This window comes from Saccostrea echinata, unplaced genomic scaffold (assembly GCF_033153115.1).
Source record: "Saccostrea echinata isolate AGI-Se365-2 ecotype Australia unplaced genomic scaffold, CSIRO_AGI_Sech_v1 ptg000060l, whole genome shotgun sequence".
NCBI lineage: Eukaryota > Metazoa > Mollusca > Bivalvia > Ostreida > Ostreidae > Saccostrea > Saccostrea echinata.
This window is the reverse complement of record NW_026889809.1, coordinates 247,397-273,805: the sequence shown is the minus strand read 5'-3', so window position 1 is coordinate 273,805 and position 26,409 is coordinate 247,397. Positions and strand designations below refer to the sequence as shown.

Here is a 26,409-nt window from a genome sequence, read left to right as displayed (position 1 = left end):
AAGTCCACATTTTTCCTTTTATAGTTCTCAAATGTGTTGCTTTGTTTTTATGCCCCCAGATTGAAAGATCCTGGGGGTATATTGTTTTTGTCCTCTCTGTCTGTTTGTCTGTCTGTCTGTTGTCAACTTTAACCTAGCCCATAACTATTGTGCTGTCAAGGATAAGTCTTTAATATTTGACATGAGTGTTCATTATGACAAGATCTTTCCATTGGTACAGAAATTTTTGATCATATGATCCCAACTGTACCTTTGACCTACATTTGAGAAACTTCTAACATTGGCAATAACTATTGCACTGTAGTCTACGTCCCACTACAGAAATTTGTTACCATTGGGGGCATAGTGTTTCACAAACACATCTTATTTTTAAATGTTGTCGGTCCAATATCATAACAGCACCTTAAGTGCCAGTGAATTATCATACCACACTAACACACAGTATTAAATGAATTATCATACCACACTAACACGCAGTATTCAATGAATTATCATACCACACTAACATGCAGTATTCAGTGAATTATCATACCACACTAACATGCAGTATTCAATGAATTATCATACCACACTAACACGCAGTATTCAGTGAATTATCATACCAATCTAACATGCAGTATTCAATGAATTATCATACCACACAAACACGCAGTATCCAATGAATTATCATACCACACTAACATGCAGTATCCAATGAATTATCACACCACACTAACACGCAGTATCCAATGAATTATCATACCACACTAACACGCAGTAATCAATTTTTCAGCAGGACATGAGAATTCAGTGCTTATGTAAAAATCTCTGTTGAATTGACCTACTGAATTGAAGAGAATTAGAAAGTTTGGAGTGAGACAACACAAATTATCAGGTTTGAGTAGGGTTGGCACCTGAGGACACGAGAGCACATTCCTACCCAGACCTGATAAATTTTTATATCTCCTAAACAAATCACTAAACTATCCTAAAGAATCTTAATTTCATAGAGAAGAAAATATCAGTCAGCCTCTTGTGCTCTCCTACCCACTGCTTCAACTCCACACAATTTGACACCACTGTTAGATTTTTATGCCCCGCCCCGCCATAAAATAGTGTTACCCTGTTCCATCATTCCATCATCATTGACCTTCCATTCGTTATCTCAGCAACAGATGCATACATTCAACTCAAATTTGACATATGGATATGTCATAGGTATAGACAGGTGTGAAGTTCATATTTGGTCATGGTCTGATAATATTTGACAGAGTTACCTCTCTTGAACTTAGAAAAAAATAAGAAATTTTCAGTTCCTGCTCTCCAACTTGTATTAGGTTGAAATTGCATATGCATGGATTTTACCAGAAAATACAGGTCAAGATTGAATTAAGTTGTGGTCTGATGATTTTCGACAGAGTTGTCTCTCTTGAATTTGGAAAAGATGTAAAAATTCACAATTTCTAATCATTATTTTGGCTACAAATGTGCAATTTGAAATTTTGGCTGCCTGCACGGGGCATTCGTGGCATTAACGACACATCTTGTATTGTTTACCAATCCTGCATATATATCAATTTTGTATATAAATGAGATATACGACATTTTATTTTCATCTAAAGGGAGACAATACAGTTGTCACCCTGTATGCCTGCTTGCACTATTTCATCCTCTGAAGGGCAACAACACAGTTGGCACCCTGCATGTGAGAGAGACTTCATGAATTGTCTCCCTTCATGTGATTTGCTCTAAACCAATCAGATTGACAGTATTATTCTGAATGATAAAAGTCTTTATCTTCTCTTTCATTGATTATATGGTGAGTTTCTAGTTTAATAATTAATTTAATTAAGGCTATATAGCAAGAAACATACAGTGAAATTATTTCCTTGTGTGAGTCCTAAAATGAAATAATTCGATAAATCAGTATAACAAAGACATTGCTCAAAAACAGAACACATCTTAACTTTGATATCTCGAACACTAATATCACCAATATCACGGATATGTCAAAGTGTAAAAAGTCCCAAACACTTTCTCTATATGTTCAATAACCTCAGTTATCTCAGAGATTTTTCTCGGTGCCATCAAGTTTGAGATAATGAGGTTCAACTGTAAACAAATTTTAAATTTTCCAAATTTAATAAAACAATTTCCATGTATGGCAAAGGTTTAATTTAAATAAAAAACTATTTACAGGAATGTTAAGTTTTCTCCTCTGTATTTTTCAGACCATCCCGTAAAGGACCAGTTTTACTAAGTTCTGAGAGGTGTGTGACATTATTATGACCAGGATTTTGGACAGGAACTTATGCTGAAGTTTTGATAAATGTGACATTTTGACTCCATTGGAAACGGAGATATTTCATCATGGATAGTGATTGTGTACTTCCTTTCGTCGATAAAAATGATGGATATTTGTGAATAACAAAGTCAACATATTTCTGAAAAACAGTGATGTCAATAATTTAAATTATTCTTTAAGTGATGGCCAGACCAATTCACAAAAAAAACTTCTGAGAAATTAATATAATGAATACATGTGAATAACAGTGATAGATACTTGAACATAGTTAAGTAGTTAAATATGCAATGAAACCATTTTCCATTTATGACTTTAAGTTACCCATAATCCTCTGCACGTTGCACCATCTTGTAGGGCAAAAACTAGAGATGTCAATGAAACTTATGTTGATTAAGTTAAACAGCAAAATATCAGACTCCAGGGCAAAAGTGCATTGTCTGGACACCTTGGATACTACCGCATGGACCAGGTTTGTGGAAAAGCTATGAGCATTTGAAGATAAAGATCCTTAGGAGAAGGAAAAGGGTGAATGGACAAAAGACATGATGAACTGGCCTAAAGTCATCTACCCTAACATTGTAAAATACCTTGTTTACAACAAGGTACGATGTCACCAGGACATTGCAAGTGTATGGCAGGTATGTACATATTGCTTTTATGTTTTTCATCATATTTTATTATTAGAATGTTTCCTGTCAGTTTGTCTATGTAATCAATACCTAACTATTTTTGCAGTGTTCTAAGGATTTATATAGCGTAAGCATACTATGCCAAAATAGTTCACAGCTGTCTTTTTGAAAGGAAATGTGTAAAGCACCAAGTTGCGTGTCGAACTTGCGATTATGAGATTGTCTGTCCCACGCATTACCATTACGCCACAAAAACCTATCATTAACCAAATGTATTTATAGCTAGTATATATACATAGTTTTCATAGTGACATTTGACACCAAAAAAAAATAAAAAATAAAAAATCAAAATAATGATATCACTGACAAGGATCTTGAAAAAAAATATCAAATAAATACTTAAATTAATGTATCAATATTCAAAATTGCAATGTAACAGGAGTCATTAATTAAAAATGCTTTTAGATATAACACTTGTTGAAAGAATTTAATGCATGTTCAAGAAAATTTTCATTTAGATTTAACATCCGCAAACAGCTTTGGGATTGAGAATTTTTATTAAATTGTCATATACAAACAACAGTCAGCATTATAATCAAATTAGTGTTATTAGTTAGATGTACTTTGCTGAAATAGTAGTCAGGGTTTGACACATAATGCACTCTGATTTCTGGCTCGTGCATAATGTGTCAAACCCTGACTACTATTTCAGCATTGTACATTCAAATAACACATATATTATTATATTATATATTATATAAATATTTCATGTAGTTGAGTGTAACATTGAAAATTTTCTCCCATGGAAAACCATTGTCAACCGAGGCGCAGCGGAAGTTTACAGTGGTTTTCTTGGGGTAAAAATTTTCAATGTTACACTCAACTACATGCAATATTTATTATATTATACTGAATGTTTTATACAAAATTTAATACAATCATATAACAGTGAACCGTGCGCGCATAAATTCTGCGCAGTCACTGTTTTTTTGGAATATCACCCGTCATCAAGCAATGTTGACAGTTGCTACGCTGGAGGGCGTGGCTTCATCATTCAGCGGGTAATGGTGTTTTTAGCTGAAGGCTCAAGTAAGCTTTTCTGATCACTTTAAATTTTATCAGGCGTCTGTCTGTCTGTAAACTTTTAACATTTTCGACGTCTTCTCAAGAACCACTGGGCCAATTTCAACCAAATTTGCCACAAAGTATTCTTGCATGAAGGGGATTCAAGTTTGTTCAAATGAAGGGACACGCCTTCTTTCAAAGGGAGATAATAAAGAATTAGCGAAAAATTAATAGCATCTTTTATAAATCTTCTTCTCAAGAACCACAGGGCCAGGAAAGATGAAACTCATGTGGAAGCATCCTCAGGTAGTGTAGATTCAATTTTGTTCAAATCATGACCCCCGGGGGTAGGGGGTGCCACAATGGAGGATCAAAGTTTTACATAGAAATATATATAGGAAAACCTTTAAAAATCTTCTTCTCAAGAACAGCAAAGCCATGATGAGTCATATTTATATGGAAGCATCCTCAGGTAGTGTAGATTCAAATTTATTCAAACATGACCCCGGGGGTACGGTGGGGCCACTATGGAGGATCAAAGTTTTACATAGAAATATATAGGAAAATTTTTTAGAAATCTTCTCAAGAACAGCAAAACCCTAATTAATCATATTTATGTGGAAGCATTCTCAGGTAGTGTAGATTCTATTTTGTTCAAATCATGACCCCCAGATGTAGGGTGGGGCCACAATGGAGGATCAAAGTCTTAAATAGAAATATATAGGAAAATATCTTCTTCTGAAGAACTGCAAAGCCATGATTAGTCATTTTGATATGGAAGCATCCTCAGGTAGTGTAGATTCTATTTTGTTCAAATCATGACCCCTGGGGATAGGGTCGGGCCACAATGGGGGATCGAAAATTTTACATAGGAACATATAGGAAGAGATCTTCTTCTTAAGAACTGAAAATCATGTTTAGTCATTTTGATATGGAAGCATCCTCAGGTAGTGTAAATTCAATTCGTTCAAATGATGACCCCAGGGGTAGGGTGGGGCCCAATGGGGGATCGAAAGTTTTACGTAAGAACATAGAAAAAATATTTCTTCTCAAGAACAGAAAAGCTATGTTTAATCATATTGATATGAAAGCATCCTCAGGTAGTGTAGATTCAAGTTTGTTCAAATGATGACCACTGAGATAGGGAGGAGCTACAATGGGGGATCAAATTTTTACAAAGGAATATATGGGAAATTTTTTTTAAAATCTTCTCAAGTACAACAAAGCCATTTGTTATATTGACATGGAAGCATCATCAAGTACTTTAAATTCATGCCCCCCCCCCCCCCTCGGTAGTCTTTTCAATACTGAACTGATTTGTGCTTTTGCCTAGTGATGTGGCCCATGGGCCTCTTGCTTAAAAAATGTTTCTCAACGAATTAGATTCAACTTATTTACATGAAAGTATAATATAATATAAATATGAAAAACTCATAAAATGTGTTATCTGTAGAAAAGTAGTGACTTTTTAGCTCACCTGGGCTAAAAGCTCAAGTGAGCTTTTCTGATCACATTTTGTCTGTAGTCTGTCAGTCTGTCTATAAACTTTTCATATTTTTAACTTCTTCTCCAGGAACACTGGACCAATTTCAACCAAACTTGCCACAAAACATCCTTTGGTACATTGTAAAAGGGATTCAAGTTTATTCAAATGAAGGGCCACGCCCTCATTCAAGGCAGGGTTCGACACTAACAGTAGCCCGCTAGCCTGGGACACCTGAAAATTGAGGTCGGGCTACTAAACGTCTTTGAGCTTTTCCTGCAGGGCTACTGCAATTTATTACCAAACACTCGCTCGAAGCATGTAAAAATTAATTTAAAAATGCAAAAGTCCTGATTTTGTTACTTTCCGAATCACCCCGTGTTTCGCGATTCTCGGTAACTAAACTTATTGCTGTACATTGCACGACACACAACACAGGTGAGACGACCAACCAGTTATCAAAAGACTTATCAGATACAAAAAAATAGAGATAAACATCATGTGTTAATTAAAAAATTAGCAATTTAATTGATTTAAATTATCCTTATGGAAGAAATATTTGTGTTGAAAATGTTGCATGGTTTTCCTCATCCATGTCATAGCATTGTTGGTGGGTGAAACACGATGCATTAGGAATTGACAGATTGATAGAACAGCAATTTTAAAAGGTTCCATGAGCATTTATTGTTTTTGACAACACCTCAATATTAAAAAAAAAAATACTGCATTTGTGGTCCCCTACAGTTTGGGTTATTTGAATCACGTGTATACATGACCGCAACCGAACAAATTGCTGAGTATGAGGGTGACTATGGTTTTAAAAGTTATTGTCGATCCCTGCAAGGGGAGGTAATTCAGAAATAGTGAAAATTTGGTGGCATGCTTTAAAAATGTTCTCAAGAACCACAGGGCAAAAAAAGTTGAAACTTAAAGAAAACCTTCTTTACATAGTGTAGATTTAAGTTTGTTCAATGATGACCCCCAGGGGTAGGGTGGGGCCACAACAGGGGATCAAAGTTTTATATAGGAATATATATAGAAAAAAATCTTCTTCTCTAGATGTTTAGTCATATTGACATGGAAGCATCCTCAGGTATTGTAGATCCAAGTTTGTTCAAATGATGATCCCTTAGGGTAGGGAGGAGCTACAATAGGGGATCAAATTCTTACAAAGGAATTTATAGGAAAAAAATCTTTAAAAATCTTCTGAAGAACAGAAAAGCCATTTGTTTTATTGATATGGAAGCATCCTCAGGTAGTTTAAAATCCATCCCCACCCCCCTTATGTAAACTTTTCATCTGTCTGTAAAATCTATAGCAAAGTTATTTAGCAGTTTGATTCTTACAGCTTTGGTATTTTTGGGCATAATTTTCTGTAAAGATTCATCTTTCTTGATGGCCTTTCTGACATTTTCAGCAAGATGCCGAGTGTCGACAAAACTTCGCAGTTCGTCTGATAGTTTGCCCTCGGCATACAAAGACTCAGCGGCCTTGAATATTGTACTGTCAGGGTCTGATGTAATGTCCTTGACATTTAAATCATTCTCGAGAAGGTCTTCTATGCCCTCTTTGGCCCAGGTGAATTCGTCACCAATGTTTTTGGTCATGGGTATATTTGCCCCAGGTCTGCTCAGTGCACACATGGCTTGGATTGTTCTTGAGGTGCTGTCGCTCAGGACATATTTTGTTTTTGGTCACTAAAGATATTATCTCGTGACTACTGGTCACATCTTCTGCAATTAAGAAGACGGTCTGTGTAGCAGGCTGGAAGGGTGTTTCCCCCACCCCAGAGTAGAGGGAGTTATCATACATTCCATCGCACTGAATTCCTATATTGTTTGGGTTTGGGGCCCCCTGCAATTTATTAATATGAACTAATTTCTTACATCTTTTTTTCATATCATCTTTTTTCTTATTTAGGGTAACTACTTTTTGCATGATGGTGTTACTTGTTTTTTTGTAGTGAAGACTCGGCCGGAGGCGGAGTGTTGGTGGCCATAAAAATTTTGTGTACAGATGAACTGCCAATGGGGGTTTGACTTAGACCTACTTGTAGGACATAGTTTATTGTTGCTGCTTTCCTTCCCCTGGAATTGGATTGCACTTCCACATAGAGGTTGTGCATTTCTGAAATGTAAGGGCACCTGCTGCATTTCAGCTGTAGTCGAGTACCCAGGCCATGCCTCTCCTCAGAGTCCATGTCCCAGGTCAGGTTGCCATCACATCCTGGATTGGTCTTCCCATGTTTTTTGAAGGCTGTATTGAACATCCCACTTGTCTTTTGAAGATGGAGCAGTCTTTGGGAGTCTGTATCACACCTGCCGAAACCAGTTTTATATCTGATCACTTCCTATCCAGGTAAGTTCATTTTCAGAAATTAGAGTTACTCCCCTTAGACTATACTTGTTTTCAGAATTGAGACAAAAGACTCATCACGGTCTAGAGAAACTGGTTTTGTAACTTTTTTCCTCAAAGAAATGATCAATTTTAAAAATGTTACTATAATTTAGAGATATAATTAATTATGAGTTAGGGATGTGTGATTTTATCGGTATACCGGTATATCGCAATTCTTTACTGTGTGATACGTATCGTGATACGGAGACTAAAATACCGGTATTTTTCACATTACCATAATTCCGGAAATTGTTCATTTATTTGTTCAAACTATTGAATGACAATTACAGGAAATGTAAAAAAAAAATGTTGAAAACAGTTAAACAACGGCATCCAAACATGCTTTATATTAAAGAAATAAAAAGTTAAAAGTAGAGTTATGTTTTTATAGCATATTTTTAAGAACTATTACGGAAATTCATTTGAAATTGTAGTAAAAATTGTGTGTAAAAATATCACGATTTATCGTGATATTTTTTGGGGAAAATCATGATATATCACGATATGAAATTTTTGCCGATACCCACCCCTTTTATGAGTTAAATTAAGCTGATTAATTTGACAGGATCTTAGGTATACCCCTTATTTCAGGCAAATTGGCCTTATATGGGCCTATTTTAATAATTAGAAAAATTATTTACTAATTATAGATATTATTTATTAAATTTTAAAGAACTGTAGTTATTACCCCAAGGGTTCAGCCTGCATCAAAGCCTCAGGATTCTCTTTCTTTTTCAGAGGTCTTGGCTGCAGCAACCGGTGGCACCCATGTCACAGCATCATTTCCTGTTCCTCACACACAGAGGGTGGATGCCTCACCAGTTCCAGGTTTCCCGGTCTACTCTTGTGAATGGTGCAGGTGAGTTTTCTTCTTCTTTATGAAGTAATTTTCCCTTGTTGTGAGGCACTCATATTTGGGTTTAAAACCTTAATTATCCTCTTTTTGAATTTTCCCATCTTTGAAACTTGACTGAAAAATTTACTATGGATACTGTATGTGTCTGAAGTGAAATTCACTTGTGATGTGCTTTTTCCATTGCTCCATCAGCATCATGTCAAGTTAAGGTGTTATCATGCAATAATTTGTTATCATGATAGGAATTAGCCAGCAACCCTCGCTGCAAAATGTAGGTGTATTGAAGGGGGTAATGACAGTTTTACTGCTACAGAGAAAAAACAACACTACTAGATCAAATTATTTCTCATCTCTTTTGAAAACCTTCTCTTAATTGGCTGTCAGCTGCTTAGTGATTTCATTTTGAATTGTAAAATTAAATACATGTTAAAAACATTTTTTCTCAATAATTTGAGTTTTTTTGGCTATTTTTTTTAAAATCGGGTACAATATACTCTGAATGTGAAAATTACATGTAATCCCTCAAATCCTCTTGAAAACATAAGAAATAACATTGTTAGTCAGTTAATTACATATTTTATTTCAGTAGTCACTTTAAAAAGTCAATATGAAGTTCACTTTCAATACATCTTCATATCACGGTTGCGTTCGTTTTGTGTAGGGGGGTTACATTGAATAGATAGTCATAATTTACATGTTTTTACATGTAATTTCTTCATGTTACATATTTTAAATGTACTATATACATGTTATCTGAATATGTCAAATTGGGCACTTTTTCACTTTGTTATCCATTTGGTTATAGGAAGAACACCAGAATTGCCTAGGTAGAGGGGGCCGCCATTTTGGACACCCAAAGTTGTGCGGAGAAGAAAAGCTGACAGGAGTCCTGATTGGTCATTAACAAAAAATCTTTGTGGTGGAATTCGACAGTGAAATATAAGTGATAAAAATTATATGTGACTTAACAGAATGTGTAAAAAAAGATATAGGACTTATAAAGGAAGACTTGAGATGAGGGGTGATATTTTGCTGGACAATTTCATTCAGTGCGAATCTATACCAGTTGTAAACAGGCCAAAATTTAAAGGATAAACGCAATGGCATGATATATTTTTCATGGTGGAATTTCGAAGAAGAGGTGTTGAACTTTGCTTCACAGTGACTGATTTTTTGAATATTGATTATAAAAATAAGTGACAGTGATTGGAATTTGTATGGAAGTCTATGGGAAAACATTTGGTGGTGTTTGTCCAGGTATCAAGAAAGTTTCCAAAGGAAAATGGCTCAGCAAAACATTGTCAAAATAAAAAAGAAGTGAGCTTTAACAAATGTGTAAATACTGAAAGTTTGTGTCAAAAAGACCCCCCCCCCCAAAAAAAAACACTGTCGTCGTCTGCTAGGCGGCCTGATGAACTCTAACAGAGCGAAACAGTGTATTTTAAAGTGTTATGTGATAAAATAAAGAGCTTACAAAATTTATAATTTTTTTTTCATGTCTTTAATGTTCATTAATCACATAAATCTACCATTGGTCACTGGTAGGTGTAATTGGTCAATAAATAATATTAATAATACCAAAGATAATTGATTATTAACATTAGAGTAATTTTAGTCATTTTTTCTGGCGTGTTTTAGAAGAGGTGACTTAAAATTGATTTCACAGATATTTTGTACTATACATGAATTAAATGACTGTCAATATTTTTGGAGGAACTTGTATTAATTATGTTGCCTGTTTTTCTATACAGAGAATAAATATGGAGACTATTATTTAATGAATATTACAATATATATATATATATATATAGATTATCCAATAAAAAGTCTCAGTGGTCAGAATAAAATACTTAACATAAAGAAGAAAAACACGAAAAACCTCAGTAAAGCTTTAGGCCTTTCATTCCATCTTCAGAAGCTTTACAAAATAAACAACAGTAGTTACATAGTAACGTTACACAATGATACGCGGAGTATATGACGTCGTAAATGTGAAGTCAAATGTACTATGACATCATAGTCAATTGCTCTTTGCGTTCAGGTAAAAAGTTCGGGAAAACTTTAATAAAAATACAGATATACATATGCATGCATCATTAAATTGATATATATACTAAATCAGATTGTTTAGCTTTGGCTTCAACGTACAAATAAAATGTTTTTCTTTTTGACGTCTACAAATATCATTTCCTCCTGTTACTTTATAACAAGGAAATATCTTAAATTTCTTTTGTCCACACACTTCTAAATGTTCACTAAGTGGTATCTGTCTGTATTCTGGCGTGTTGATATGCTGTTTATGAATATGAACCCAAGTACGGAGCGTGTTACTGGTCTCACCAATATAATATTCACTACACCCTGGACAGGTTATAACATATAAAACATTTTGAGTATCACACGACATATTGGCGTTCACTGTAAATCTTCGGCCGTTAAAGTTATAACAAGTTCCTTCAGTTAGATGGTCGCAGGTTCCACATCGAGGATTTTTACTTTTAGTCACTGAATAGTTTTCTTCAAAATTAGAGTTACATAGTAGTGTTTTCAGGTTCTTTGGTTGACGTCTACTTGAGATAAATTGTACGTTTTCATAAATTGGCTTTGTTGTTTGGTCCTCTTTGAGAATGGTGTTCAGTTGGTTAACAATGGAGTTGATGTTCTGATTCTGAGGATTATGAGTATGTACAAAGGGAATAATATTCTCGTTATCCTCACATCCTTTGGTTAATAGTAATTCTGATCTTTCATGTTCCTTGGCTTTAAGTATTCCATTGTCTATAAGTTGGACTGGGTATTTCTGTTTTAAAAGATAGGTTTTAAGTTCACATAAACGAATGTCCCTTGTATCTTTTTCACTGACAATGGTGCATATACGTCTGGCGAGGTTATAAGGAATGGATGTTTTGGTATGATGTGGATGACAAGAACCAAAATGTAAGTATTGGTGTGTATCCGTCACTTTGTAATATATATCAGTAATGATCCTTTTGTCCTTTTTAATAAGGAGAACATCTAGGAATGGTAATTGATTTTCACTGGTATCTATAGTAAATTTGATGTTGGCATTCAATTCATTTAATATTTTATGGAAGACTTCTAATTTTTCGACACTTTCATCCCATAAAATAAAGCAGTCATCCAGGAATCTTTTCCATTTAGATTTAAGGCTGCTGGCTATATCTTCTCCCCATAAGGTTATGAGTTGTTGGTGTAGTTTGTATTCTAGGTAACCTAGGGTAAGTGTTGCGTATGCTGGTGCAACTTTTGTTCCCATGGCAGTTCCTTTAGTTTGTAAAAAATGACTATTACCAAAGGCAAACGTATTATTTTGAAGTACTATTTTATTTGTACGTTGAAACCAAAGCTAAACAATCTGATTTAGTATATATATCAATTTAATGATGCATGCATATGTATATCTGTATTTGTATTGAAGTTTTCCCGAACTTTTTACTTGAATGCAAAGAGCAATTGACTATGATGTCATAGTACATTTGACTTCACAATTACGACGTCATATACTCCGCGTATCATTGTGTAACGTTACTATGTAACTACTGTTGTTTATTTTGTAAAGCTTTTGAAGATGGAATGAAAGGCCTAAAGCTTTACTGAGGTTTTTCGTGCTTTACTGAGGTTTTTCGTGTTTTTTAAGTGTGTATATATATATATATATATATATATATATATGTTAAGAGCGTCTTTGGTGAATATATCCATCGGGAATTTAATGTCCCCTTGGCAGAGTTATCCCGAATGTCCCCAAAGAGCGACTAATAATCTGTGTGTGTCTGGATGAGCAATTAATGTTCGAAGTATTTTGAACGTGTAAGATCTAGAGGTGCAAGTTGACATTGAGGATAACCAATTACTTAAAGAATGCAGTCATTATGTGGAAATAGAATAAGAGAGGTATAGAAATATTCTGAAAAATGACAGAATATGAAATTTTTCTAATTACAAAAGGTATTCTTTGTATATGGAAAATAAAGTCCACTCTATGGAATGTTGTGATTTATTACATTTTCAACAGTGAAATAGTGGGATTCATTTATTGAATAAAAGTGATATTCTCTCACAGTGTGAAAGGATACCAAAGTGATATTCTCTCACAGTGTGAAAGGATATCAAAGTGATATTCTCTTACAGTGTGAAAGGATATCAAAGTGATATTCTCTTACAGTGTGAAAGGATACCAAAGTGATATTCTCTTACAGTGTGAAAGGATATCAAAGTGATAGGATATCAAAGTGATATTCTCTTACAGTGTGAAAGGATATCAAAGTGATATTCTCTTACAGTGTGATCAAAGGATATCAAAGTGATATTCTCTTACAGTGTGAAAGGATACCAAAGTGATATTCTCTTACAGTGTGATCAAAGGATATCAAAGTAAGTAAAATATAATTTCTGGCCTGTAATAAGATAGAGATAGTAACTAAACCATCTTGATAGAGATTAAAACTGCCAATTTCTTCCAAAATATGTTGCTAAAATCCATATTGCAATGTTTTTCATCTCACAACTGCTAAGCCTTGACGTCTCAAATGCTCAACTATGACGTCACAGCCTATTACATTGTGTTTTAAAAGAAAAGACAGAGGCAAAGGGAAAATCATCGAAAATGTAATAAATAGAAAATTCAATGTTTTGTAGTTGGATATGGAATTTATTTCACGAGTGGGACAGGATTTTTTGATATTTTCACGCAAACACGTCCTGAAGACGTAATTCGTGAAAATAGTAGCACTCGGGATCGAGATTCCGAAAATTCCATGAGAATAATTCGCCAAAAATTGGATGGATGATTCATCTAATTCTTCAAACTCCATTTTGTCACCATGCTCATCCCCTTCAGCATCAGAACTAATGCGGAAAAGGGGAAGATCATTAAGATCAAGCTCAAGCGACGACAGTTACACGTCCGGAGTGAAATGTGGGAGGTTTTGCTGAAGACTATGTTTCAGAATGGGATATTTGTAGATTATAATCTTTTGGAATCTTTTATGTTGGAAAAGCAACAGAATTGTCTGAGTTATATGAATTAGCCCTGAAAGACTTGTATTTGGTACCTAGGTATCAAAGTTAAACCGAGTCCGTAGGACAATATCATTTTAACGATAGAACGTTCTATCTAGGTATCAAAGATCATGCTGCATTGTGGTCTAATCTGGAATTTCTGGTGGAATCAACGAAAAATTGCTTGCAGAGGTTAGACATCGATGAAGAATTTTCTGAACTTGATTCAATGGGTCTATTTGCTGTTGTAAAAGAAAGCGAAAAATGTTTACAAGCAATAGCAAAAATTAAAGAGGAAATGTCAACAAAAGGATCTACATCATCAGTGGATTATCTCTCCTGGTATGATTTCATTTATAATAGTCTTTTACTCTTTGTTCTGTATTCTATATTTCACTGAAAGGGGGGGGGGGGGTTTATTATCGAAATTTTTAAATTGACATTTGTTCTGACAAAGTTAATCGTACTGTGTGAAGTTTTGTCAGACCAGTTACATGCACTGAAAGGAAAATAAATAATTGCACTAAATTGCCCTTTATTGTTTTCAACAGCATTCCCATCTCACAATTTTCTTTTCTTTATAAGGACAGAGAGTCTTCAAGGGTCCTCCACATACACCCAGTTTATATTCTCATATTTCTGAGCATTACTTTTAACAAGCATATTTATCAACCTATAAAACTGGCTAGGAATTGAAGTATAATTAATTTAATTTATACTGATTTTTTTTTAGTTTAATTTTTTAAGTTTTAAGATTTTTCTTTCCCATCAAGTTTTGATAAATAGCACAACAAATTTTTTTTTTTTTTTTCGTGGCAGATATTTTTAAGCTCACAAAACAACCATGAGAACTTCATTTTATCAATCAACATTTTTTTTTAAAGAAATTAATAAAAGTTCTAAAAAAATCAATACATGTATTACTCATTTTCTCTAAAATACATGCATGAAAAATTAGGGAAGATTCCTGGTAGTATACATGGTATAGAAGAAACATTAATGAATTAAATTACTACAAGAAATCAAATAAAAATCAATTTTATTGATGTAGAAAAATCATTTTCAAAAATGTTCTTTTTCAGATTTATCTTTCCTGTTACATTTATAGAACTTAAAAACTTTGGTAAGTTTACACACATGTCATCATACTCGTGTTACACATTATTTGCAACTCTGAACATCTCTATATCAGTGAGCATACTCGTGTTACACATTATTTGCAACTCTGAACATCTCTATATCAGTGAGCATAACTAGAAATGCACACTATCAATATTTCTGAACACATAATGAGATAGGTATTACTGAAATGCACAAATCAGTCTGCAAAAATAACAACTTTCACAACAGACTTTGTTGATGATATCACAACAGATTGATTAGCCTGAAAGTGTAAATGAACTAAAACGTTTTCTCATAGATATATACCTGTTATTTACAAATTATTATGCTACAAAAACTCAAAGGACTGCTGTTTTTTTTTTAATGATTTATTTCTTTTGGTCATGCCGTGATCATGCCATGTGTCCATTGTTTATGTGATTAGGGTGTCACTCTCAGTTTACTGCATATTTTTCACTTGAAAAACCTTCATCTTCAAGTGTGAACCAAGCCGGGCACCAAGTTAAATCGAAGATTGCAACTGTCGTACCTTCACTCCTTTTTTATGTAGTAATATGACATTTTTAAAACTTTCTTATTTCAGAGATTTTTTTTTTATTCTTATGTTATCGAGTTTATTCAGATACAGCTAGAAAAAAAACCCATAATACACAGAATACACCATCCTGAAACCAAGCGCCTATGGAAAAAAGAGGAACTTGCAATGGCATATTAAAATGATTTTAATAATATTGATCATTTGTTTCACTTTCAAAATTTCAAGATAATAGCTGCAGTTAAACTCAGTGTTACATGTGAACTCAGTCTTCAAAAGTATTAGGAGTTACGAGTGATCACCTTCACATTAAACATAAAAAACCACATGAAAAACCATCACATGAAAAAACACCTTCACATGGAAAACCACCATCACATAAAAAACCACCATCAAATTAAAAAACCACCTTCACATGAAATAACCACATAAAAAAGCACCACTTTCATATAAAATAACCACAGCATAACATAAAAAAGCACCACCTTTTCATGAAATAACCACATAAGGCAGCTATGGCGTTCCATACAGAACTGTAGCATTATGGTTTTATATTTTAGTCTTTGACCATAACGCTACAGATCCCATAATGTAAATAAAGTGTAATTTACAGCGCAAAATTTTCTGCGCATTTTCTAGACATATTCTATAACCAAACTGTATATTTTATCCACCACCATTTATAGTCGTCTCTACAGACCAATAAACTCGCTTGTTGCAAACTTGTTGTCAGATGGCATAATGAGTAGAGTGGAAAGAGTGCCATGTATTGCATTAAAAATTTCCAAACAATTTAGAGGAATTTTCTAACCCCTCCTGAGTTTTAACAGTCAATGTTTTTTTTCCTGGCTTATCATTTTTTTTTTGGTGGCTGCCCCTTACCCCGTTTGATAAATGTTGCTACAGGCCTGTCTTGTGTTGATGACTCCCTCACACTAATAAATTACTTATTAGGTTTGTTACTGACTGTCTACAGAAATATATCAAGTTGATCAATTCAATAAAGAAAAGATTTTATTACCAATTCAACATATCGTGATACATATCGTATCGTGGCTCAAATATTGTGGTACGTATCGATACAGAAAAAGTTGTATCATCCCAGCCTTACTAATATAGGAAAACATTAGTAATCCAAGGTAAGTTTTGTAATTTAATTAATACTCCTGAGAACATATTGGTAGTCATACTTGAAGAAAAAATGCATATTGCGAATATTGAATATATTTACTTTAATAAGCCTAGGAATTCATTATATGATAATAAGGAATTAGGGAAATAGTGAAGTAAATTCACAAGTCCCCACGACTTCGCTGTGACCAAGTTTTAGTGTACAATAACTGTTACAGTTATATAATTTATCATTAGTGGTCAAGAGTTTCACCACAGTCTAATATAATTTTAGTGTCTTTTTACATGAAGGTGGCAGAGGATAGTATCGGATTAAGTACCAGTCAAAAATTAGAAAAAATAGAGGAACCTTAGGTTTGAATGTATATTATTAATAGGTAATTTTATTGCTAGAATATTTTATGTGTGCATTTGGAGGGAATTGGTGGCCTTGTATATTCTAATGATATATGACACTTTAGTGTCACTACTACTGTTAATGGGATATGGACTAGAAATATGAAACTAAGATCAAAAATCACTCTTCCGGTATTTCACCAGAAAAGTGGGGTGGGTTCATAGGATGAATTGTAGCTTGAAAACGAGGTGGTTGAGCCATTATCTCTTGCTGTTCAATGGTTACTATGTACAAGTGTTGGTCTGCAATTTGTGTGGTAGCTTACGGCATTAGCACGGGCCTGGAAGCAGTTGCGGATCCGGCGAAATAGTGAAAATAGGCTTAATTTACATGAAATTTTGAGATTGTCCCTGTGCCATCATTAGGGCTCATTGTGTAAGTTGTACATGTTTTATTCCTAAAAGCTTCAAATTCCTCAAGGGACTGGACCATACTATTATTACATGTAGAGAGAATTTAAAATTTTTCAATGGACATTTGAAAAGCAGCTCAATATTAAGGAAACTGTCAGTCAAACGTTTTGATTGCCAAAAAAAAACTGTAATCCTCTGCCACCTGAAAGATAGTCATCCCAGAAGAAAAGCAGACTAATAGAAAACTAATATCTATCCTCATTTCAATATCAACTTAAAAAAAATTCATTGAATCTTGCATTTCATCATGTTCATACTATATTTTCATATACTTTATTCGTGACTTAACGGTAATGTAAAATGATTTTTATTTTTACAGGCACATTTTTAGCATTTGGCATACTGGAATTTTGGAGTACGTTGAGTATTATTCTGACCTAATAAAAGAATTGAGGTTTCGTGGAAGATGTGGAGTGGAAGGGGAATTCAGTCAGCTTCTAATATTCTTCAGCAAGATATTCCTGTTGAATGCTATGTGAGTTTGTGTAATGCTTGAAACAAATTCAAAATTTAGTTAAACACTTTTGAGGCATATATCTTGTATATGTATGTTTCTTTTTAGCTCACCTGTATTGAAATCGCTAGTCACCTTTTCTGATCAGATTTTTTGGTGTCCATCTGTAAATTTTTCACATTTTTAACTTCTTCTCAAGAACCACTGGGCCATTTTCAACCAAACTTGGGTGAAAAGCAGGGCATAATAATAATAACCCTTGCATCCAGGTTCAGTAAAAGGACCCTGCCCCAATTGAAATTTGCTTTTTCCCCCAAAATTTTGAGTGACTCAGGTAATTAACTTAATGCTATCTGTTTTCCTCCATTGCTGTGCATCCTCGATCATCTAATGTACGTTAACATTTGAACATTTTTAGCTTCTTTTCTGGGACCCTGAACCATTTTCATCCATTCTTGGCATATAGCATCTATGGGTAAAGGGAAACTTAAAAATTGTGATTTTCATGGTCTTCTTTCTCCAGAGACCTGAGGCTAAAACCATCAAAATTAATTCTATCTTAAAAAAAATGTCTTCATTACTTGACATCAAGCAGTCATACTGTTAACATGATTGTACAGTAATAAGCATTGTGAAATTCATGAGTTAGGGGTATTAGAGTTGGATGGGCTCTATTGATCATATATTGAAAATCCATAATTTCTTTAAAAAGCTTCTCTTTGTTTCCCTGTATATCATGGTATATTGAACAGATAATGTAAGTACCTGGTTGAGATGTGCAAGTGCCTCTTGCAAAATTTTATGGCTCCTGGGTCAGTGGTTCTGGTTATAAGGCGGGGCTCTATTAATCATATAGTAAAACTGTATTTTATTTCTTTGAAAATATTTTTCTTTGCTTCTGGGTAAGCAAACCAGTGCATGGTTATGATTAAAGTTGTCTCTTCCAAATTTGTGTATTTCATGACCACTGAGTCAGGGGTTCTGGAGTTAGGCCAGCACTCTGTTGATTATTTAGTGATCTTCTGAAACTAAATTTTTTTTACAGTAGACATAATTAAACTGTACTGATTGGAGTTTTCTGATAATTGCTTGCTAACTGCAATAACCATGATAACAGTGCGTTGTGAAACCTGACCTATGTTGTTGGCCAGGTAGCCGTATACCAGATACAGTAAAACTCGCTTATAGTGAACACGCTTATAATGAATTGACGTTTACAGCAAAGCGATTTTCATTCGCTGTGGTTTTTTTAAAATATTTTTTGAACTTAAAGAATATAATGAATTACATTTATAATGAAGCAAAATCATCCATTCCTGGCACTTCGTTATAAGCATGTTTTACTGTATATGGTACATTGTGTACCAGAATATGTCCAGAAATTGCTATAATCAATAATTTGGTACGCCCCAAAAATATTGAAAACAATACATTCTTTCTTATTTTATTGCATTCATCAGGATGTACATTTATTGAACTCATGCATCCTCTGCAAAATTAGTGCATAATTTACCCAGGATGCACAACAAAATGAATCGCTGAAAATGAGACAAAAAATACCACATCTTGTACAATAAATGATCTTCAATGACCAAGAGAGGCCAATGTGAAGGGATGTGTGATGGGTTTAGGTGCTCAAGCACAATTGTTTTGTTTAGACTGCATGGTGATAGTGATAAATGGGAGTGCAAAAGCTTTGACAAGTAAAGGCATATTTTGTTGATCCCTGATCATCCTATTTCCTCTGGACAAAATATCTTCATCTATCAGTTTATTTTGTTGTATTCATACTATGGACCATTTACATTGTTGTATTGTACTCAAGCGACCATTAAGGCCCTTTGGTCTCTTGTTTCTCAGTATTGAGTAAATACTCATCTGTAGCAGGAATGAATTTTGTTATATAAATTTATGCCTTGTATTTTAAATGTAATGTTGTTATAAATGTTTTCATACATATATTTGTATACTGCCTTATTCCCCATATCATTTGTTTATATTTACAAACCTTCTCAGATAATAGCACGTGTTGCTTCCATCAAATCTTATGGGTAAATGTTTACGTTTGATGATCTAAATTCTCATTGGCTATCAATACGGAAGTTAACCTTTTGGGTGTTACTAATTTCAGTCAAAGTTCATACCCTTGGGCTGTATTCACTAGATTTTAAGTTAAAGTTTCTATTGTATCCTAAGAGTATATAAACCTGTGTAACTGTTAGACACGTGGGGAAGCTTGAAAAGCATTAATTTGCTGTAAGTTCTCTCACTTTAATAAAGGTTTATTAGGTATATGTTAGTTAGGATATTTCTATATAAATAAGGGGTTTTTAGCTCATCTGAGCCGAAGGCTCAAGTGAGCTTTTCTGATCGAAATTTGTCTGTTTTCTGTCCTTGTTGTAAACTTTTCACATTTTCATCTTCTTCTCCAGAACTACTAGGCCAATTTCAATCAAACTTAGCACAAAGTATCCTTGGGTGAAGGGGATTTAAATTTGTTCAAATGAAGGGCCACACCCTTCTCCAAGGGGAGATAATTATGAAATAGCAAAAAATTAATGGCATTATTATTAAAAAATCTTCTTCTCAAGAACTAATGGGCCAGGAAAGATGAAACTCATGTGGAATTATTGTCAGGTAGTGTAAATTCAAGTTTCTTCAAATCATGACCCCAAGGGGTAGGGTGGGGCCACAATGGGCGATCAAAGTTTAACATAGGTGTTTATAGGAAAAATCGTCAAGAATCTTCTTCTCAAGAACAGCAAAGCTATGATTGGTCATATTTATATGGAAGCATCTGTAGGTGGTGTAGATTCAAATTTGTTCAAATCATGACACCCAGGGGTAGGGTGGGGCCACAATGGACGATCAAAGTTTTCATAGAGTATGTATGAAAAATCTTCAAAAATCTTCTTTTCAAGAACAGCAAAGCTATGATTGGTCATATTTATGTGGAAGCATCCTCAGGTGGTGTAAATTCAAGTTTGTTCAAATCATGACCCCCAGGGGTAGGGGTGGGGCCACAATGGACGATCAAAGTTTTACATAGGAATATACAGGAAAAATCTTTGAAAATCTTCTCAAGAACAGCAAAGCCACAGTTTGTCATATTTACCTGGTATATGGAAGCATCCTCAGATAGTGTAGATTCAAGTTTGTTCAAATCACGACCTCCAGGGGCAGGGTGGGGCCACAATGAACGTTCAAACTTGTAGAGAAAAAAGTCACAGTTAGTCAAAAAATTATGTAAACATCCTTAGTTAGTGTAGATTTAATTTTGTTCAAATCATAATCCCCACTCCCTTTAGGGGTAGGTTGGGACCACTTCTGCATTTAAGCTTTTCAATACTAAACTGATTTTTCCTTTTTTCCTAGCCACAGTGCTCAGGTGAGCAATGTGGCCTCTGGGCCTCTTGTCTTAAATCCTTTGGAAGATAAATCAAATATTTTTCAAAACAATGTTCTAATTTAAATAACCTATAACTCTTGTTATTGTTTAAGCTGAACGAAGTTAGCTCCCTTTCATATCAAGTACATTACCTCCCTTCGTTCTTGCTGATGTGACACATTGTAAGTCATCTCTTGTTGTAAGTCATCTCTTGTTGTAAGTCATCTCTCATTATAAGTCATCTCTCATTGTAAGTCATCTCTCATTGTAAGTCATCTCTCGTTGTAAGTCATCTCTCGTTATCTCTCATTGTAAGTCATCTCTTGTTGTAAGTCATCTCTTGTTGTAAGTCATCTCTCATTGTAAGTCATCTCTCTTTGTAAGTCATCTGTCGTTGTAAGTCATCTCTCGTTATCTCTCGTTGTAAGTCATCTCTTGTTGTAAGTCATCTCTTGTTGTAAGTCATCTCTCTTTGTAAGTCATCTCTCGTTGTAAGTCATCTCTCGTTGTAAGTCATCTCTCGTTGTAAGTCATCTCTCGTTGTTTTGGTAATTCGCTCTTGTCTTCATCATGATTGTATGATATTTGACTCTGAATTATAAAGTATGTAGTCTTAATTGTACCCACATTCTTGTTTAAATATGGCCATTTGGGTAACATTTTCTTCTTCAACGGTTCAATTTAACATAATATTTTCTAGCTGTTTGTAAACACCAGTGTAGTAGGTAACTACATTTATTTTTTTTCTTTCATTAACAGCATTGTTTTCAGCATTATAAAATAGAACTATATATAGTATGAAATATTTACATTGAATATTTTTGCCTTTCTCTCTGATGGAAAACAATGGCTGTTTATCAATTGATTAACTCTAAACTCATGTTAGATCTGTTTTTTTATGCCCCGCCATGAATATGGCCGGGGCATATAGTGTTTGTCATGTCCGTCTTCCGTCCTTCCATCCTTCTGTCCTTCCGTCTGTCCTTCCGTCACACTTTGCGTTTAGCTCTGTTCAAAGCTCAGTTTCAAAGAAACTATCCAAGATATTTTTATCAAACTTCATATGCTGATAGATATTGATGAGAGCTATGCAACTGCATCAACAGTTTTTGACCTTGACCTTTCCTTTGACCTTGACCTCACTTTTCTTGAATTAGTGTTTAGCTCAGTTTTAAAGATACCATTCAAGATAGTGTTATCAAACTTCATATGCTGATACATACTGATGAGAGCTATTCAACTGCATCAAAATTTTTTGACCTTGACCTTTCCTTTGACCTTGACCTCACTTTTCTTAAATTAGTGTCAAACTTTATATGCTGATACATACTGATGAGAGCTATTCAACTGCATCAATATTTTTTTTTACCTTGACCTTTCCTTTGACCTTGACCTCACTTTTCTGAAATAAGTTTTTAGCTCAGTTTTAAAGATACCATTCAAGATAGTGTTATCAAACTTCATATGCTGATACATACTGATGAGAGCTATTCAACTGCATCAAAATTTTTTGACCTTGACCTTTCCTTTGACCTTGACCTCACTTTTCTTAAATTAGTGTCAAACTTTATATGCTGATACATACTGATGAGAGCTATTCAACTGCATCAATATTTTTTGACTTTGACCTTTCCTTTGACCTTGACCTCACTTTTCTTTAATTAGTGTTTAGCTTAGTTTTAAAACCATTCATAATATTTTTATCAAACTTCATATGCTAATACATACCGATGTAACCTTTCAACTGCATAAACAATTTTTTTTTACCTTGACCTTTCCTTTGATCTTGACCTCACTTTTCTCAATTTGTGTTAAAATGTTGCATTATTAATATACCCTCGGTGGGGCATTCATGTCCTATGGACATATTTCTAGTTTAAGCCATGTCTTAAAGTAGGTCGCGGGTTTGCTGAGGTTGTTAAAACTAGGTACGCAGTTTATATGATTTTGGCGACTTTCTTGTGCACATTTGATTATGACGTCACAATGAAAAAGAAATCTGCGATGATATTCTTCAGTATATCATTATTTAGCTATAACTTTTCTTGGAATTGGTAGTTTAGTGTTATATTGTTTAAAATGTTCGACATATTAGGAAATATTAAAAAAAATCATTTTGGGCCTTTCCTGCAAGCTTGGAAAAACAAGTGGTTGTTTCTCGGCTTGTCGGAAAGGCCCGAGAAGTTGCGATTGATTTGTTTTCACTTGGTATCGTGAAACGATATGGACACAAGGTTCAACTGACCTTTTTTCCTTTGATCGTATTTGAATTATCAGTTTCTTTTAATAAGAAAGAAGCCAATATTTAAATAAATCACAAATACACCTGTTACATCAAAAGATTAAACTTTATTTTTAAAGAGGATATTTGATATATAGATGTACAAGTTTATCATAAATTAAATACTGCTAAGGTACGATGAAACATTAAGACAATTTTTTAGCGGCACTGACCTCCTGTTAGGGGACAACTATTTAATTCTGAGGGAGAGGTGTGTGTGTGGCAAATTTTACCGAGTCAGATTGTTCATTTTCATGTTGGTGAAGGACAGATTATTATTTCCAAAAAAAAAAAAAACAAGGACAGACTATTTATTTCTTCTTCACTGAAAAAAGTCTAACAAGCAAAAAAACAACAAAAAAAAACAAAAACAAAAACAAAAAACAAAATTGAAAACTCCCATTGGGGGAGGGGGGGGGGGGGCTAGAACTAGTTTTGGACAGATTATTTATTTTCTTGCCCAGTCGAGGACAGATTATTTATTTTCAACATTTTCGAGGACAGATTATTTATTTCCAAAATCTGTACGTCCCCTGAAATGATCGTCTCCTAAGCAACAGCTTGCAATGCTGTTACATACAGATTTTATTCGCTACTTTGCTTTCCATGTCCAACAAGTAGAATTAATGTTCTAAAAAAAACTGGCTGTTGATTACGTCAGATAAAATTGATTTTTAAATCCTCGTCCCATTTACATCTCTGAAAATGTGGTATTTAAAAATAAATATTTTGTTTTAATATATACTGAAAATATATTGTATTTAGCCGGGACGATATTTGGCAGAAATTCATAGATTTGAGCGCCTTGCTGAATGGTCTTAAATAAAAACATTTTATATACTTGAATCACTTGAATTAAAAGATACCGTTTTCGCCAGCACCCTTGAAAAGAAAAATACACAGCTGAATGTAAAGATACGTCTAATCTACAAAAAAAAAAAGCAAAACAAAACAAACAGAAAAGAAACGGTAAGAAAACAACACATAAAGAAAGTAAATTGAAAGAGAGAAACTAAAGGATTGATTGTTGTTTTACGTCCCTTGCGAGAATTTTCACTAATATAAAACGTACAAAAAACCTAATCTGAAGAGAAACATGTCTAATAATCATTCCATTGTTATTGAATTATTATGATACGATTCACGGGTCACTTGAAAGCAGATAGACTTGAATTTCTTTTTTATAAAAATTATTTTAGCTTATTTTTCTGCACTGAATACCGGATAGATATTCACGACGTCAAGCATGGCGTCGCGATATTTTATGACGTCGTTCTTAAAAATGTAACATTTTGCGATATAAAAGCAATTATCCACATTTAAATTATCGAAAACTAACCCGAAGACATATTAATTTTTTCACATTGATTTATTTCAAATCAATTCTTTGTTAAAATACCAAGGGGAAACAATTTCATCTGCACCATTTAAAAGTTACTGATATTTTTTGAAACAAAATCTTGCCTCAAAACGAGCTGAAAACGACGTTTTTCTTATATAATTCAATAGAATAACGTCGAAAATGTAACGCCTACAATGGCATGTTTGGGATTTAATTACACAAAAACGATGCAGACGAATTTTATAAAATTTTCAGAGAATATAAAATGAAGGTAGAGGATTCATATAACTAATTTTCATGGTATGTTTTCGGACACTTTTGAATGGCCTGCAAACCCGCGACCTATGTTAAGAATTGGGTCTTTCATCAATGTGATGTATGGATCAACAAAACAATATTTAACATAATTTCCCCTACTTTATAGAATGATTTATACAGATTTACATGTAAACAATAACATTTATTTCTTTCTTTGTTAATATGGAGATTATCACTTGCAACCTTTGCAGAAAAGACTAAATAACCAACTATGAAATTTTTCTGCATTGTCACAACTGTTAATCCTAGTAGGATTTTATTATTTATAAATTATTACATTTATCATGTGTATATATGAAATTGTAAATATTGGTCATTCTTATAGCTTCAGAGTGATATGTTATTGTTTTAACAATTTTTTTTCTTGTTCTAGGGTTATGAAGGTTTAGAGGGACCTGTGGGGTCCACAGGGTTACCCTGGATGTAATGAGACAAAGGTATGAAATAATTTAATCATGTATCAAATGTAATGTAATCATTTAATATGTAATAAATGATTGTCATGCATTGGAAATTATTATGAAAATGTAATCATTTAATATGTAATAAATGATTGTCATGCATTGGAAATTATTATGAAAAATACTTTGAGTACTTATATAATGAAAGACAAAGTGAACAATAATTAAAGGAGAGAAATAGAGGGGTGGTATAAAAACATTTATTCTATCATAGATTTCAAAATGCAATTTTTTTTCTAATAAAATTGGCATATGTTAGCCAATGTTTTCCATGCTAAGACATTGTAAATTTATAGCAAAATATTACATATCAAAAATTGATGTAGTAAACATGATGTTGGGAGTAGTGTGAAATTCCATAGGTTAATTAGAATTTTATTGTAAACATGAATGACACAAAGCAGTCTGTTATTACAGAATATTAAAATAAAAATGATTTGTGTTTGTTTATTTTAGAGACAAAAGGTAACCCTGGAGTTGATGGACTGCCAGGAAATCGGGGGCCTCAGGGTGTATCAGGTTTACCCGGACCCAAGGTAGGGTGTCATGGAAACAACACTCTAAAAAGATATAAAAATCTTTCATGTTTTTAAGTATTGACATCTTGTGCTGTCATTTTGTTTACTCTTTTTTTGGCAACTATATTTGCACCCACAAGCAACCCCTATTGGGCATTAATTTCAAGGCAGTATAACTGATGTCAAAAGTATCACAAGCTAATTCAGGGAATTTGTGTCCCCCGCTTCATGTTATATGAAGAGCAAGGAAGACCTGAAAAAAAAAAACGCAGATTGTGAAAGAGAAAAAGATTGACATTGAGCTTTAGCTTTT

The 26,409-nt window shown here is 33.8% G+C and overlaps 1 protein-coding gene and 1 long non-coding RNA gene across 3 annotated transcripts in view; both read left to right on the top strand.

Annotated features, from left to right (window-relative positions):
- Positions 1-2,726: 2,726 nt before the first annotated feature.
- Positions 2,727-9,870, top strand: LOC133175047 (uncharacterized). The gene is made up of 4 exons (XR_009719217.1): positions 2,727-2,922; positions 7,425-7,819; positions 8,597-8,717; positions 9,520-9,870. It is a non-coding gene; the product is annotated as an uncharacterized LOC133175047 (long non-coding RNA).
- Positions 9,871-13,658: 3,788 nt separating this feature from the next.
- The window catches only part of LOC133175085 (uncharacterized), a 20,907-nt gene continuing 8,156 nt past the window's right edge, over positions 13,659-26,409 (top strand). The window contains exons 1-5 of one of the 2 annotated variants that reach the window (XM_061310211.1): positions 13,659-14,078; positions 14,819-14,859; positions 17,654-17,809; positions 25,491-25,554; positions 26,035-26,114. In XM_061310211.1, coding sequence (XP_061166195.1) covers positions 26,059-26,114 — 56 coding nt within the window. In that variant the 5' untranslated portion in view covers positions 13,659-14,078; positions 14,819-14,859; positions 17,654-17,809; positions 25,491-25,554; positions 26,035-26,058. The remainder of the gene's footprint in view (positions 14,079-14,818; positions 14,860-17,653; positions 17,810-25,490; positions 25,555-26,034; positions 26,115-26,409) is intronic. The other variant, XM_061310212.1, reaches the window with a different exon arrangement.